Source organism: Erpetoichthys calabaricus, chromosome 7, assembly GCF_900747795.2.
Source record: "Erpetoichthys calabaricus chromosome 7, fErpCal1.3, whole genome shotgun sequence".
Taxonomy (NCBI): Eukaryota; Metazoa; Chordata; class Cladistia; order Polypteriformes; family Polypteridae; genus Erpetoichthys; species Erpetoichthys calabaricus.
This window is the reverse complement of record NC_041400.2, coordinates 183,992,747-184,011,091: the sequence shown is the minus strand read 5'-3', so window position 1 is coordinate 184,011,091 and position 18,345 is coordinate 183,992,747. Positions and strand designations below refer to the sequence as shown.

The 18,345-nt window shown below is 37.2% G+C and overlaps 1 protein-coding gene across 1 annotated transcript in view; it reads left to right on the top strand.

Annotated features, from left to right (window-relative positions):
• Positions 1-18,345, top strand: part of LOC114654947 (DENN/MADD domain containing 4C) — a 227,759-nt gene that overhangs the window by 105,097 nt on the left and 104,317 nt on the right. Inside the window, 2 exon segments of the mRNA XM_028805821.2 lie at positions 8,954-9,023; positions 18,067-18,236. Of these exon segments, the coding sequence (XP_028661654.2) occupies positions 8,954-9,023; positions 18,067-18,236 (240 nt within the window).

Sequence of the window (18,345 nt, the reverse complement as noted above, 5' to 3'; positions counted from 1 at the left end):
CTGTAACCATTCATTGCTAAGAGCTATTGATGCTTTTTTTTTTAATTGTTGATTTGGCCTTTGAAAAATGTTCATTGATCTTTAAAGTGCTTTTTGATTAGTGTAGCAGTGAAAGATGTCATATTAAGTAATGTTCAGAGACTAAAATGGCTACATACTGTATTTGAACTTTTTTTAATGCCTAATTTTATTTGTTGTACTGGAGAAAATAATACCCTTACACTGAAGTTTTAAGTGAAATTGCTTTTTTTAACATTTTTTATTCTTAACTGCCACATAGCAGCTAACACATTACATTGTTGTCTTAGAGATAGTTGTAGAGTGACGTATGAGGACTAAAGGAAGTGTAACCATGGGCCTTGTGTGAAAGCATGTAAACAGTAGACTTGGAGACAGAAATACAAAAGCCACGTGTAGTGTTGTGGATAAAGAGAACAAGTAAATTTGTGAGAAAGTAATATAGAATCGTCTAATTTTTTCAAATGTGTTTCCCCATTAAAGGCAAACTGTAAGAATGATCTGTTTGCAGTATGCACTTTATTTTCCACTAACATAATTAAGGTTGATGTCTTCATTAAAATATTGCACAATATTTTTAAAATAAAGCAGAGTTCCATGCTTTATTTTACCTTTGGTACATTTTAAAACTGAAAAGAAATTCAGTTAATAAATAAACCGTTCATTTTCTTATCATAGAATTGTATTTTTGATTGCTTTATTAATTAGTATTTTATATAAGTGCCTTCTGTTGTTGCTCATATTTCTTCATGTCACTATGGATGACATGACCAGCCATGCTGATATATAGTTTCATTCATATTGGCAGTTAAGAAAAATACTGAGCAGCATGTCCAGGTGTATTAGAAAATAGTCAATATGGGTTGTCTTGGGATTCCATGACGAAGCAACAAAACAATACAATAAGTGAGTTCATATGATATTATTTATCTTGATTTTCTGGAGGTTTTTGATAACGTACCACATAAAAGGTTAACCATCAAACTAAAACAAGTGGGACTTTAAGGAATGGTGTTTAGGTGGGTATAAAACACAAGAAGCAAAAGGTAATGGTTGAGGGGAACTTTATTTTGGAATTAGGTGATGTTGAAAGTGGTGAATCTCAGAGGTCTGTCTTGGAGCTGCTGTTCTTTTTAATATACATAGATGATCTGGACATGAATATAATCAGTAAGCTGGTTAAGTTTGAATGATACTGAGCAAGGTAGAAAGGCAAATAATGTAGAATTAGCTAAATTGTTACAGCAGAACTTGGGCAGCATCCATGCTTGGGCAGATTTGTGGCAGATGAAATTTAATGAAAGTAAATGTAAAGTATTACAAGAAGAAAAGAGAACTGTTTGATCTGAATACATAGTGGGAGGTCTGAAACTTGAAAGTACACCTTAATGACAAGGACCCAGGAGTCATAGTGGACTCATCTGTATCAACTTCCAGAAAGTGTACAGAAGCAATCAAGAGTGGTAAAAGGACGTTTTGGTTATATAGCACAGGGAGTGGAGTTACATAATGCTTTAGTGAGGCCTCACCTGGAATACTGTGTACAGTTTGATTTCAATATTACAAAAAACGTATTAGCAGCACTAGAGAAATTCCATAGAAGACTGACTAGACTGATTCTAGGACTAAAGGGTATGAACTCTGAGGAGCGATGGAAGGAGCTGAACCTTTTCATTTTGATCAAACAGTAATTAAGAGGTGACATGATCAAAGTGCTTAAAATCATGAAAGGAATTGGTGTACTTGCTTTCATATAACATGAACATAGAGACACGTTTAGAACCTTAGTAAAGGCAGAGTTTCCAAAAAAGTTTTTCTTCATGCAAAGACCCTTAGATACATGAAGTAAATTTCCACGTAGTGTGGTAAAGATGTAGGACTTTAGAGACCTTCAAATTTCGACTTTAGTTTACTTTGGAAAATCTAATTGAATGGGATGTGTCAGCTTGTTGGTCTGAATGGTCCCTTATGTCCTAATACACACAAATAACCCACTTGAATATCTGGGCAAGTCAGGGATTGCTTGACGGTTATTAATTTTCATAATAATGTTTCACTTCTTTCCCTTAACAACAAATTAATATAAAACTAGAGGAAGCGAAACCATGCAATATTTATTCTGATTGATGAGACTGATTTGCATCTTAACTGTACCAGTATGTGTGTGTCTGTTTTGAATTGGATTAGCTTCCCATCCAACATGTGTTTCTGCCTTGCAAATGTTAATAGCTGGATTGACTTTAATTCCCTGTTCTTGTACTTGAAAAGCTACAAGCATGATGGATAGACAATGCAAAAGACTTTAAGAATACAGTAAACTCACACAGTTTTTCAGGTGATCTTCTACTGTACTATTTACCTTCCTAGCTAATTTCCAGTATCTAAGATGTAATACAGCCACGTGGTCCAGTTTCCTCACATTTCCGACACAATATATCCTCCATCTAGCTGCTGACCTGTAGCAAACAATTAAACCCACCCCATGGAAACATTCATATGCAGTGCAGCAGAAAGGGTTAGCCCTTGGTGGAAAGAACTGCATGTTGACTCACTTGCAAAGAATTTTCCAGGGCAAACGAAACAAGCTATGAGAAAATTAGGTGCTTTGGGTTTACTGCCAACTGTCTAACACATGTTCACCAATCCATCCATCCCTTGCATATGTATAAAGTATGTACACTTTAATAAAATATTTATATTTTGTTACCTGCTTGTTGTGTTTTCTCAGAATGTCTTCTGTTTATTGGGTCTAAAGCTATCATTAGTCTATGGTGCTTTTTAAATGTGACAGGTCAACACTCGGCTGTCTTGTCTCTGCTGAGCTAAACTAAAATGAGCTTTAAAAGTGCTCCAAAAATCTCTCTGCAATGATCTAGACATTCCTTCTTAAAAGCAAAAAACAAAAATTAGGTGAACAGCAATGATGAATGTCATATTAGCTTGCACTGTTTTTCAGGAGAAAGGATATACTGGATTTAGTTTTTTCCTTTATTGAAAACTTTACCGGAGTTTCTCAAGATTTTAAAGTCCTGTTGAATAAAACAAAATTTGTAACACAGCATTATTGGTTTTAAAAAAAGAAAAGTTTTCAGGACCTCAGTTTTTCCAAGTACTATATCACCATACATGTCAAGTACACTTTTCTTTGCTTACCCTGTGATTTAATACTGTGCCTTCAAAATGAGCCGCATAGTTTTTTTGGCAGGATATGATCTCAGAAACATTTTGTTGGACATTTTCATACAGTATGCTTTGTCAATAATGTTACACCGATCAGCCAAAAGTATCTATCAGGCAGAGAGAAGTGCTCTTGGAATTTTCACGTTGCATTCCCATCATAAATGCTCAAGTCTGCCTGCTGCTCGGCTCTCTTCTGCACACATAATCTATAATAATAAAAGGCAAAGCCCTCACTGACTGATTCACTCACTCACTGACTGACTGACTCACTCATCACTAATTCTCCAACTTCCCGTGTAGGTGGAAGGCTGAAATTTGGCAGGCTCATTCCTTACAGCTTACTTACAAAAGTTAGGCAGGTTTCATTTCGAAATTCAACGCGTAATGGTCATAACTGGAACCTCTTTTTTCACAATATACTGTAATGGACGGCAGCTCGATGGCCGTGGGAGGAGGAGTTGAGTGTCACGTCATCACGCCTCCCACGTAATCACGTGAAAAGACTGTGAACGCAGTAGGGACAAATGAAGGAGGAGCCGCAAACAGCGAAGAACAAAAAATTCATTAAACAATTGAGAAGGGAGCGAGTGAAGCATACAAGCATGTTCATAAGGGAAACAAAGCACGGTGTAAAACGTAAGTTTAAATTAAGTTTATAGAAACGCTCCCGCTGCGGATTGCAATAACATATTCGCGAGATAAAAGTTTAATGAGAAGACATGAGGTATAAACGAACCACACGCCGTAGCGCAACGTTAGGGGCAACAGTTTCAACCATTCTATGATCTGCTTCTCGCAACTGAAAGACGGCACATGGCGGATGTTAGCCCACTTGCTGACCGCAACGTTAGGGGCTTCAACTCTGGCGCTGACGATATTCGATTCTCGAGAGGGGATGCAGTGAGTGTGTATGCCTGATGAGCCCAGAATTAAGGAGAAACACGTGTCGCATACTCTTTGCATTATTTGAAAGTAAACTATTAAAACCATTCTATGATCAGCTTCTGGGAACAGAAAGAGGGCACGTGGCGGATGTAAGGCGACTTCCTGACCAACCACAAGCGTAACCTGGCAGGTAACCATCCATACAGTCAGATTGTGATTCAGAAAACGAATGCCATGAATTTAATTACCACGATCTACATACTGTCAAATAAACGAAACACACGCCGTAGCAGGACAGCTGTGAAAAGCGAGGTTCACAAAAAAACAGATCCTTAACAAATTGTTATTGGTATATTTTCGATCCGTTTAAAAAGGTTTTATTTTCTTCTTAAAAAATTAAAAGCAGTACTTCGCTGCAACGAAGCGCGAGAATTTGGCTATATATATCTGCTTCTCACAATTAAAAGAGGGCACGTGGCGGATTTTAGACGACTTCATGACCAAACATAAGTGTTACCTGCCAGGTAGGGTTACCACTTTTAATACAAAAAAATAAGGGACGCATACTACAGCGGGTGCCACATCCCAGTGCCAACAGTTTGCAGACTCTACTTAAAAGACCCGCCCTCCTCACTGGACAGTTAAAAAGACCAATCAAACTAACGATGACATCAAGTATTACCCAATCAAAAGTAGGAAAGGAGGCATCTTCATAAAATGCGTGTGGGATGATTTGCATGAGATGCTGCTTTAAAAAAAATGATAAAAAAAATACGGGACAAATCCCGTCCCGTATTGATTCAAAACGGGACACGCAATTTCATTCTCAAATACGGGACGATTCCGTATTTTAAAGGACGGGTGGCAACCCTACAGTGCCAGGTAACCACCCATACAATCAGATTGTGATTCAGACTAGGAATGCAATGAATGTAATTACCCCGAACTACATACAAGGCGAAAGTCTTGCAACATTCAAAGATGATGGGTTGGGATAAGTACACCATAGAACATAAAAGAGCTTATGAAGCCTTGAACCGAAAAAAGCAAGATCTCAGAGATTGTAAAAAAAAAAAAATAGGAGGTAATGTCGTTTTACTCGCTGTAGATTTTAGTCAAACATTACCAGTTATTTCACGAGGGAGACCAGCAGATGAACTCAACGCGTGTTTAAAATCCATGCTTCTCCCACGCTCGGTTATATGTCGCGTGTTCTCGGGTATGTGCACCAAAAAATGTATACATTTAAGCATGTAATGGGCAAACAAAAAATGAGGTATACCCGAAGGCACTGCAGTAGTACTTAATGTAATTTTACTTCTTAAATGTTAACGTTTTACTGTTTAATAATTTATACGCTTCTTATATGTTGTTCAAATTCTTTTATCAAAATACCAGTGACAGCGCAATGCACGATAACGTGGAGTGAATACACCATACGCATCCGCCCACGGCCGCCCTGGTGTGCGCAGATAGGAGTTGATTCTACAATAAAATAAAATAAAGATAAAAACCCAGGAATGTTGGCTGGGATTGGCTCCAGCAGACCCCCGTGACCCTGTGTTCGGATTCAGCGGGTTGGAAAATGGATGGATGGATCCCATAAAGCGGATAGTAGACGTGACGTTCTATATGTGTACCAGGTTGTATATATATGTATATATGTATATGTATATATATGTTTATATGTGTGTGTGTGTATATTATATATATAAAAGACAGCAACACTCATAACAATGACAACACAATTACATTGACAATCATGTTACGTTATTTTTAAAATGTTTCCTTTTCTTTTTCATAACCTCTTTAACACACTACTTCTCCGCTGCGAAGCGCGGGTATTTTGCTATTTATCTATATATATATATAAACGAGAGTTGGGATCCGAGAGACTGTGTTTGTGGAGGGATGGAGAGTTAAGGCGGGTGTTGGAGTCACGTGATCATCTCCCCTCCCATTCACCTCATTTCATTCACTTCATTTCGCTCCAAGCTGAGCTCCGCAGCTGGCGCGGTCTTGCTGTTCTTGATTTGCTTTTCACATGGCCAAGTATACGTTGCATGCTCAAGAGTAAGCTCAGCGCACAACTTGGTCATATTACAACTGGAGGGGTGAACTGACAAAATGGTATACAAAGAGATCCTTAACAAATAATTATTGGTATAATTTCCCTCAGTTTATTATTTAAAATTTTAAAGCAGTACTTCGCCGCTGCGAAGCGCAGGTATTTTGCTAGTTATTTATATGGTCTAAAAGCAAATCATGACAAGAAATGATTGTCAGCATATTCACAGTAAGTTTCTATTACAGTGATAAGATTGATCGGTTTCTTTGCTATTTTACTTATGAAATGGATAAATTCACTAAACTTGGGAAAGTGTATTCTGAACTTCTAATGTGAGAAGTGTAGTAGTACCACTTTTATATTTCAGGAAAGATGCAGTCTCATAGCAGCTAGCTCACAGTACTCTTCCTCAGTAACTAAAGGGGTGCTGGGATGAAGAAAATATGCCATTTGAATCTAGTCCCCCAACAGTAGTGAATTTAAAATTAAATTTTTTTCGAGAAACATGTTGATGCATAGTAGAATTATGAACTGTGAGGCTTCAATGGACAAAATTAAGCAAGTATTACAAGTAAGGATGATTAATCCTCACATTTTCTGAGTCGGACAAGCACTTGGCTTGTTGGCAAGTTTCAGTTTTAGTCATCATTTTTTGCTCATATTTTAAAATTGGCACAATAACTAGCCATTTAGAAATTAAAATATTTAGATAGCACAAAAGGATTTGGCACTTTTTAGTGGTATTAAAAAGGTAAACTTTTTCATTGCCTCATTGTGGGGTTTAACCTTAAAGTACTAAATTTTGTTTTTAATGATGATATCAAGGTTGTAATTGGTATAATTGTTCACAGGGATCCATTAGGATGAATTTGTAGATAATTTTATACATGGAGCACTTATGTAAAGGTTGCACCTCATGCTGGTTTGCTGATATAGAATTACAGTAGTAAAATGTTTTCTTTTGCCAGTGTAGGTTTCACTCTGTGTGGAAGGAGAAATACCATGCAGCACTCCCAATGGCTGCCTAATGCTAGCCTGCTTATTTCCATGTGAGGCAGCCTCCCATACACACTGTATGTGTAAGACATTTAATTCTTAAATTACTTTCTTACTAACAAATATACTATAGTTAAAACTCAGATTACAGTGTTTATGATACAACTTAAATACAAACAAGAAAATTACTTATTACACGAGAAAACTAATTTTCTAAATAATTTGTAAGTGCTTTGACATTTTGTTAAAAGGCAGAGAGAAAGTATATTGTTGTTAAATTGTAGTTAATTAAAGTAAGTAGTTATAATAATAGATAGATAGATAGACAGACTTTATTATCTATCTATCTATCCATCTATCCATCCATCCATCCATCCATCCATCCCTAAACCTGATCACCACCTGAACTTCATTTTTTTTTTTTTTTATGAACTTTTTGTTAGGAAGTACGAAGGCAGAAACAGAAATGTAATCTTCACCAATGTTGACGCTATTAAAAAACACAGTACCCACCTGAAAACTAATGTCTGTTCCCCTCACTACTTAACCACAAGGTGCAGGGTAGTGTTTAAGAATAGAGACTAAAGCAGTTCAATGAACAGGACACAGCAACATAGTCAAGCCCAACCAGATGGAAGCAGTAAATAAATAAAGTTAAGAGAAAGAGTTGTAGAATTGACCAGACTCACACCACCCTTAATATTCAATATTAATTCCATTACGGCACTTCTTGTGTGATTTTGGGCTATACAAAAATAAATTGTATTAAAAATTCCAAGAGGATCAAGTTTTAAAAAGTTACACTTCCAGAGAGTAAAAGAGAGGGGATTTAGAATTCCCATATCAGGTTAGGGCTACTTTCTTGGCTGTTGTTCCTAAGGCAAACTGACTCTGCTGGGTGAAGGAGAATTGAAGGCCAGAGTATATTATTAGGAGTATTAATGGAAAGATTGGAAGCCAAACGCTAGACCAGAAAGCTAAAATGGAAAGTCATTCACAAAGCATGTAGAAAGGTGCCTGGTACTGTTAAAGACAGTGATAACAGTATGGGTTAGAGACAAGACCTATGGCATAGAACTTGTGTGGTATAGTATATAATCAATGGAAAAACATAAGTTGGCTTTCTTAATTAGTTTTTTTTAACCAAAGAAATGTCATTAAAACGGAATGGCATGTAATAGGAGGACTGAGGAAATGTCTTGTTGCCACACCACCCTTATAAGTAGAGATAAATAAACTGTCTAACATACCATTAATTCGGGTTGGGACATAGAGTACAAGAGAAATTTTGCATGGCAGTGGTGTTGTTGGGTGGCCAAGGAAGGAGACAGCCGTTGGCAGGAGCCAATGACATCTGGCCAAATCTCCCTCTTCACCTTCCAAGTCAGTATTATGCACATCTGTATTCTTGTTAAATCTATCTCCAATAACAGAGGTTCTTATAAAGAACTGAAATCTTGGAATGCATCTACTGCAGGAGACATTACAAAAAATGAATGGCATAAGCATTAGTGTACTTTGTGTTTAAAACTATTGCAGTCTTTAGCCACAGAACAAGCCAAGTACAGTGTACATGTAATTATAATTTTGTAATATAATCACAAGACCTGAGAGTTTTAACAGCTATAACTTTCCCCTATGGTGAGATCTTGGTGACTTCTGTGCTGCCCAGTGCCTGTGGCTTGTTATTTTGTTCTTTCTTTTGTAAACTGTAATATTAACAATTGTAATGTTATTTTACCATTGTTTTAATAGAAAAATAATGAAATGTGAAATTAATTATTTGATTTTTTTTCTTTGTTACAGTGGGGATCCAGTGTATATGTTTGCTACAAGAAATCAGTTTCTGTGTCTAATTCTATAGCATACAAAGCTGGTAAGTTGCATTTTTCACTTGATTAAGGTTGAAAGTAGCCATTTGTTTGTCTTACTGCTCCATAGCTAACTTTTTTTAAAATGTATTTTCATGCCAAATGGGGAAAACACACTGAAGTATTATTTAAACAAAATCTCTCTGCTGGTCAGTTCATTTTTTTAAGTAAAGTTGTTTTTGATCAGCTAAGGTTGATTATAGGCTGAAGACTGTCAACACGGTTTTAGCAATGTTTTTGCGTGTATAGGATGAAGAATAGGGTTATATTGGTGTGCTCATTAACAAACACAAAAATGCAAGTACAGGGCAATATGAGTTGTTTTTTCATGTTGCTTAGAAACACCTGGGAATACCCCAGAATTAAAATCTTTTTTAGAGTAATAGAATGCCTTGTCTGGTTTGCTCTGCTAATGATTTTGGGAAAGTACATTTATAGAAAAAGCCACACATGAGGTAATGTGTATTTTTGAAATGTCAGTTTGGAATGCATCCGAAGGAAAAATTTTAAAAAAATGTTTCATGCTCTTCACTGGAGCCGCCAGGATTTAAATGAAAATAAAACATGTCATTAATGTGACATTTCGTCTGCAACATACAATAGAGATGTTTGTGTTATGAACAATTAATGGCTAGCAGTCACTTAGAAATTAAAATCCAACAAGTTAGAAAATGTACACATGATGTAGCATTGAAGCGTTGTTCAGTGACTTGGTTATCTGATTTGAAAGTTGAAGTATTTTAACTTCTTTTTTGTTACTACATCAAAGCAATAGTTGTTACTTTTTTAAATTACATTTTTAACGAGTCAAATTAAATAATAACAGCAATAATAGAATGCAATTAAATGCTTTCATAGATTATATTACTTTTTTTAACATTATTCTGTAATAAGTGATGTAAAAATTTCATATATTGTGGTTTTTTTTTATTTTAAGGTCTCTATAACTAATTGTACTTTACATTTCATAAACATAAGATTTTTGATGGAAGTACCTGATGCAGAACAGAGAGCTGGAAGGGGTCAGGTTGTGGACGGCTAAAGTAATGAGCGTGCTTAATGCGTTTAAGTAATTGTGACCGATTGTGTGTGGTTTCATTTATACCTTACGGGCATGGGAAGAGTCCCAGTTCCACTTTTCTCTTTGGTCATGTCATTTTTCATACACAAAGTACAGTATTATAAATGGCTGTGTTTTCCAAATGAAGAACTTTTAACCTACCTTCAACTATATTTGAATATTTATTTTTAATGTGGGTATTCAAACCCTAATTTTTGTATAATTTGACAGCCCTAGTGCTGACATGTTTTATACTTTTAATCATGTAGCCTTTCAGCTTGGCTACTTTCATGATTTTATGTTATGAAAACTGGCTTTAAATCTGGAGGGTTTTGGTAAATAGTAACTTACAGACAGAAAATTTTGCATTGGTGGCCTTTTACATTCTATTGTAAGGTGAAGAGAAAAGCCTTCAGTTTGAGTCTGAATATGGGTATTCAAAGTTTCTGACATGAAAGGACAAAAGACCTGATGCCATAATGTAGCAAGGGCGCACAAAGAGGAGGAAGCTGAGTGTTCTGAACAGCTTGATAGATACTTAGAACTCATCTTCATTTTTACAAAGTGCACTGGAGTTCTTTAGTTGTGCCTGTCTTTGTTCTTGTAGGTCATTAAGTTTAACAGCTGTTAACGTTTTTCCAAGTGGCAACAATATAAGACAGCTTTGCAAAACTGTAAATTAAACACTTCATTAAGGTGTCTGCTGTTTGTGTTATGTTTAACTAGTTGTGTCATCAGCCATTATTAAACATGGTGTATGAGAGCAACTGCAATTCCTGGTTGCATCTTATGATTGGGCTCTCATACAATTGAAATAATTTCTGTCCACGTCCCGTGGAATGAGGGATGCTGCAGGTTTCTTCCATATGTTTAACATATTCCTAGTTATTCTCCATGTATTAGTCATTGACACAGAAAAGGTGATATATATAATAATAATAATAATAAATTTTATTTATATATCTGCATTTCTAACCAAAAAAAATCTTGATACAGGGGTATATATCTCTATCAAGAAACCCATATGTATATTTTTCAGCTGAATGTTAGAACACTTAACTTGCATGTACATACCATGTGTAGTAAAAAGGAGCTAAATAAATATAAAATTAATTCCCACTGTGTGAATGTGTTTTGGACTTTTATATAGAGAGAAAGACTACATTATTTGCCATAAGGGGTAAATTTTGCCTTTACAGAAGTTCGAGAAAAATAGCAAACCCAACAGAATTACTTACAGAAGAAAACTTCTGACTTAACCAAAGATAAAAGAGCCGTCACTCTGAAGCATTTTTAAAGCATACTATGCTAGGTATAAATGAGCAGCATTTCTTGGCACACATTTGTTAAATCATATGTTGCCTAAAAGTCCTCAATAGTAGTGTGCCAGATGGAGGATGTGCAGCATTGTTTTTAATAACCATCAGTTTTGTCTTCATTTTCTCCACTGCCTCTATCTCCTGCAGTCTCATAAGAAAAAAAAAGTCTTGTTCTGTCCTTTCTTACATAGTCCATTTGTGCTACTAGACCAGTTCAGCCTGTCATTGATGTGGCATATAGCAATGGACTACTTCTACATATACTCACAGAATAGACACCTGCAGTAGAGGCCCTTCGGTGCAGTGAAAGTCAGTAGCAGTTCTTTGGTTTTATGGATGTTAAATTGCAGACAAACTTTTCTGCACCAACAAGTGAAGTTCTCCATTTGAGTACTATACGAGGGTTGTCTGGGTTCCGCGTGGAATTTTATCATTTGTCAAGTGTCAGCCTGTCGAAACCTGTTCTGCTGTGTAGAGGGATTATTCAAGTGGTTGCATGTTTTTGTTCAGATGTTTTGCTCCCTCTCTTCCTTCAGAATGAACACGAGAAGCAAACGAACTGAGAGTGCGCAGCCGGCGCTAGCAGCGAAGCTCCCGACTCCGTGCATGCGTGACTTTCGAGTGATGATTTTTTACGACTTTTCTGATGGTTTAATCCGCTCGGTGGAACGCACCATGTTTGCCATCTTTTTCAACATCAATGGCATTGTCGGGTCAATTCCGCTGATGGAGAGGAAAACTGTGACCTCTGAGTGGTACACCACTCAGTGCCTGCCTGACGTTTTTCTGCAATGGCTAGAGGCCGTCCAAGAACTTGCAAAGGCACTTTTTGCATCATGACAATGCGCCAGCCCACACGGCTAATGCGACGAAGCATGTCATTGAAGACAGTGGTGTCAACGTTTTGAACCCGCCACCCTACTCGCCTGATCTTGCACCATGTGACTTTTGGCTCTTCCCGAAGGTGACAGAACCCCTGCGAGGCCACAACTTCGAAACTCGAGAGGAACTGATTGCAGCTGTCAAAGAACAGCTGGACAATCTCCCAAAGACAGCCTTTCGCGAGTGTTTTGCGGCGTGGGTCAAAAGAGCCCAAAAGTGCATTGATGTTGGCGGTGAGTACTTGGAAAAAGTTTAAAAAGGATCGAAGTACATGAGAAAAATAGAAAACAAAAATCCTTGGCTACTTATTTCGAGTAATTCAGCGCAGAACCCAGACAACCCCTCGTACTTTTACAAATACTGTTGAATTTATCAGCAATATGTTTTTCATAAAACAGCTTCCTGGGTCAAAAATGTAATTTTGTTTGATTCTGTGCTTAACAAGCAACAAGTTGGGGTTTATGGTGCATAGATCTTTTTTTGCTCTATGAAAATATTCGTAAACTTTAACATGAAGGTGAACTTTGTTTTTTGTAACATGGTGGCACCCATTTTTCCACAAATAATATCATGAATTAATTATTTAATTTAAATCTTTGTAGTGATGCACAGGTTTACCTATAACAGATAAGAGCAGAACAGTTTTTGATTGAAATAATTGCAGATTGCTAACCAGTTTTATGACTTCTCCTAGGGCTTTTGTGCATTATGTACAAGTTAAACTTTCTGTTTTAGCATTATTAATATTATTAACAAGCTGGAATGAGCTAACTATAGGATTATATTATATTTATCCTTCAAAGTATGAACTAGTGTCACCCTTCCGTAGCATGTCAGTGTTAGTTTTTTCCGTGCTTCCTGTTGCTGGAGGAAAGCCAACACTTCAAATATGGCTCCAGATAATGTATTTCAAGTAAAGTACAGTGGAACCTCGGTTCACGACCATAATTCGTTCCAAAACTCTGGTCATAAACCGATTTGGTCGTGAACCAAAGCAATTTCCCCCCATAGGATTGTATGTAAATACAATTAATCTGTTCCAGACTGTACGAACTGTATGTAAATATATATATATTTTAGTTTTTAAGCACAAATATAGTTAACTATACCATAGAATGCACAGCGTAATAGTAAACTAAATGTAAAAACATTGAATAACACTGAGAAACCCTTGAACAACAGAGAAAACCAACACTAGAATAGTTTGCGCTATAGTGCTAGGAACCACTCGCTAAAAACACTTTTTTTTTAAATGAGTTTTAAGCACAGGGGGAAAAATGAATCCATAATTTAATAAACCACCAAGAAAAGTAACATTGCAACAATGCAGGCTATGAACCGATCACTGTAAACAGAATGGAAAACAAAAACAAGCCTTCTCTACCTTATGCGTCCCTCCCTCTCTCACTTGCTCTCTCTCGTGCGTGTGTCTCCCTTTTGCGAGCCTGGAGCGCCTGTGTGTGTGTCTCTCTAGCGTGCTCCTGTGTGTGTGTGTGTGTGTGCCTCTCTCTCCCGAGCTCCTGTGTGTGCGCGTGTCTGGCTCTCTCTCGCACTGCCTGTGTGTGTGTGCGCGCGCACCTCTCTCTCTCCCGCACTCCTGTGTGTGTGCCCGTCATCTCTCTCTCTCTCGCGCTGCCTGTGTGTGTGTGTCTGTCTCTCTCTTGCGCTGCCTCTGTGTGTGTGTGTGTGTGTGTGTGTGTGTGTGTGTGTGGCGCTCTCTCTCTTGCTCGCTGCACAGGAAATGCACAGGGAGAGACTGAACATGTACAAACCGAAAGGGAACCTGGCTTGTTCGTATACCAAGTGCGTGGTCGTGAACCGAGGCAAAAGTTTGGCGAACTTTTTGGTCGTAAACCGATTTGTACGTGTACCGAGACGTTCGTGAACCGAGGTTCCACTGTACTGCCTAAATCATCAAAGGTTGCTACACTAAGTAAATTACATTCTTTGGATTGTATAGTTATTCAACAGAAAATACACATTTCTTACGGGCATCAGTTGTTGGTAGTACTGGTATGATTTCAACTAAATGAGAATGTTTGCTTAATCTGAGCATTAGGGTTCATTTGTTGGAATAACCTGTCATAAACCACTGTACGACTTTCCTGAGAAGTGACCCTGGGTTAATACCTTGAGGACTCTCCATTATGGATGCACTGCTTCAGTGCCCTATCACATTTTAACTAAGAAATCCTTGTAGCAATTCACCAGCCTGTCAGTTTCTTTTTTTTTACCAGAAGTGCTAACATCCTGAATGAAAGCATAATGTCAGAAAACAGAAAAACACTGATTGAAATGTGCTTGTTTTGAATATGCCTGCTCAGCAGTTCTCCTCATAAAATTTCTAAATCTCTTTATAAGCTTTTTTAGGTTTTCTTCAGCGATTTTCTTGGTTAGTAATTTCTGTTATTTTGCCTTTATACTTATTATAATTGTAACACACCTTTCAGGTATTATGATGGCCTGAGATAGTCTAAAGAATTTTCCTGGAGAGCAAAACTAATCCTTTATGTTGCTGAGAAGAAATCATGCAGAAAATAACAAAATCCAACAAAACGCAGGCTCTCCATTTGTAATTAACTAGACCCTTCCATTTAAATTTGCATTTTTGAAGCAAGGTGCCCAGTGTGGCAGTGCATACCTATGTACTTCTCCAGTCCTGTTGAATTATTCACCTGAACAAATATAGGCATTGGCCAATAAATATAAGGGAGCCAGCATAAAGTCTTCATAAATGTACAGCTCAGTTTTTAAACCAGTTTTGTCCAGCTCATTTTTACGTTAAGATCTAAAATAATAAAGTTTTTCTCCATCAGCTATAGAAAGTCATACACCTCATCAGCCAGTAGGAAAGATCTTTCGAGTGTTTAACATTGCCATTTCAAGACTGGGTTAAACAATGAAATGAAAGTAAATTTCTTAAAAGTGGACTTGCACCTCCAGTTACATTTGTTACAATTTCCTGACCTGGACTACTGTAAAAAAAAAAAAAAAAAAAAAAAAAAAAAGGTATACATTGATCAGCACTGCAGAGTAAATGCCTTATTTTGTCCTATATTTCCTATGCACTACAGTAGCATATTTTAACAAAGACCAGGTTAGTTACTGCTACACATGCAGAAAGGTGCCTGCTACAAACAATCATGTCATCTCTTCTTAAACATCTTTGTTTCTGTGTGTTGCTATTGCTGTGTAATTGTTCTTCTGTGCCTGTTCAAGTTTTTTTGTTTCCTCTGCATTGCATCCTACAGAGATGACACATGCTGTCTCATTATCTTATGTCTTTGATACTTTAAAGCTGTTCCTTTTTTATTAGCACAATTTGAGAAGTTCATTTAATGAACGGTTAGGTTAGACATCCTAAGTTAGACTACAGTAACAATTCTTATTTCAGTGCTGTTCATCCAGTTCTTTTTCTTGATACTTCTTAAAAAAACTAATATTATAATAATAATGCATTTTATCAATCCCTCTCTAATTCATGGGTCATTACACAACTCTCTTGATGTCAGCCTGGAGAGCCCACCCTCTGGTCATTTCAGTTCTTTAATTTGATGCAGTTGTACTGCTTGCTGTTAAACTATCTTCATGACTGAGGGGTTGTTCTGGATGAGTAGCTGAAATTCAGGGCTTTGAAATGCAAGACCAGAAACACTGGATGGGGAAATTTTAGTATTTTTCAAACCAGTATCTCAAGTGAGGTAACTATTGCAGAATTATGCCTTCAAGCGACGTTTAGTACTGCTGGTCTGCTCTAGTATTACACTGTAGGAATCAAAAAGGTAGCATGCCGTGCACTGAGCCACAACATAACCAGTCTACTCCCTAACCATCATGTTGATTCTTACGTATTTGAGTTCTTTCCCGCAGCACAGTATTAGACCGGTGACATCACTGGACCGCTCTTTTCTGACGATTTATTAAAAAATAGTTGCATTGTTTCATGCCACAATTTTTGTCCCCCCAAAGATCCTTCATGTGTAAAGTACTCTTTGCTATTGAAAGATAGAAAATCATGACTGTTCTCCTTTACCAGATTCATAGATATTCAAGACCATTATAAGTGTTATAATGCAAAATGCACTGTTTCGTGTTGTTGAATATCCACAGCTGTTTTAAATAGAAAACTCAATTAACTGACTAAATAAATACTGATTCAAAGAGTAAAATTGCCAGTGACACACATTACTTCATAATTACTACACAAACCCTGAGAAATCATAGTAAAAGACTGTTAGAAAACTGTGAAAGCCACAGTTTTTATTCCTGCTTGTAGTAATTAATCGTGGGACAGAGTCAGAGTTTGTGTGAATTAGAGAGATGAGCACTTATGCTGAAATGTCAGGTTTGGCGTGATTTAAACCAGCATCATGGCAGCAACCTTCAGTCATGGCCTTCATTTATTTAATCATGATGAGTCATAGACAGTTGCAGCACACACCTCCAGCCACCAGTCATCTAGAATTATGTCCCCAGTGATTCCGACATACTGCTGTGCGACAAGCCACAAAAGGTGGCAGGTTTAATTTGTTTTAACTCTTTCAGGGCCTGAGTCGACTTAGTCAACATATAGGGGTGAGGCAGATGTCGAAATCCAGGGGTAGAGGACAGTAAGCAGATCTAAATGTTGACAAAACCCCGTTATGTTATAGCTCAGCACTATTTGCTAGCAGTATGGTGATTGCATTATGCGTTACATTGGTGGTATTGTTTCAGGCTTACTGTGGCTACCACAGTGGTCACAGTATGTAGCAACAGATGCGTGAAACATAAGCACCAGTGTAATACATATTACAAGCAGTGTAATGTGGCAAGGTGCACTATTGGCCGCTTCTAACGTTACCATACCTTGCAGGACTATGCTGTATAATAGGTATATGAATGTACATAGTGTAGAGGTTTATGGAACATAAAGCACAGGGACATTTGTTATAAATACACATTTTTTTGTTGATTTATGTGTAAAACCATTGTTTGTGTGCTTTTCAAAAAAACTAAGATTTTTGGAAAAAATATCCAGCCTTTGGCCAAAATGAGAAAAAAAAATAATGAATGCTCACAAGGAAAGAAAGAAATTAGGTCTTTTTAACCGTGCAAACAGAAGTGAGGCTTGTATGTCTGACGACTTGAGTTGCATGTTTGCCATGCCATGACAGAAAGGGAAAAGGGAATAGACAGACTTAGATTACGGCTGTACTCATTGTACCTAGAAAACATTTATATGGCCACATGCACTGTCAGGCAGCACATTAGTTGGCTGTCAAAATGTGGCAAGCTTGCAGTACAAGTTTGAACCTGTGTTGATATGTCCTGAAAGAATGGTGTTCTCTATTATCCCCTGTGATTTCTAGTTGTGTAGTGATCCATCATCCATTGTGATATTTAATTTTAGTCATGTACTTGGACATCCTCAAGTCAACAATATCCAGCAACTGCACTTGTTAAGTGTGACATGGTCTCAGAATTGAAGCCTTGTAGTGTGTTGCCAGCCTTAAGGGTTAGTGGTGAGTGAACTTTCCAGACAATGAACACCTACTGTTTTAATGGGCAAGTTAAGTCAGTGAAAGTGTTGCTGGGCATCCTTTTAACAGATGTACTTCAAGTCAGCTTGTTTTATCTTCATGAGGAAAACTGAAAATCCTAATTTTAAAGAATAGCACTTAGGCTTTACTAGGGAGTAGGAGAAAAACCTGCTTCTACATTAGCTAATTAATTCTGTAACATTTTTATTATGTTTTCTCATTTACTTTATTCTCAAAACTTTTTTTTCCTTGTTTTGTTTGAAAGGTTTAATCTTTAGGTATCCTGAAAATGACTGCGGGTCTTTCCCCCTCTCTGAATCCGTACCTCTATTCTGCCTTCCTATGGGAGCTACTATTGAGTCCTGGCCACCTAATACAAAGTATCCACTGCCCGTCTTTTCAACATTTGTGTTAACAGTCTCTTCTGGAGAAAAGGTGAGCTGACAGTTACTCCAGTGCATTTCCAGATACTGCAAAGTATGCCTCTGTCCTTACTATATATAGGATAACTGAAATACATTTCAGCATATCTCAAAATGAATTC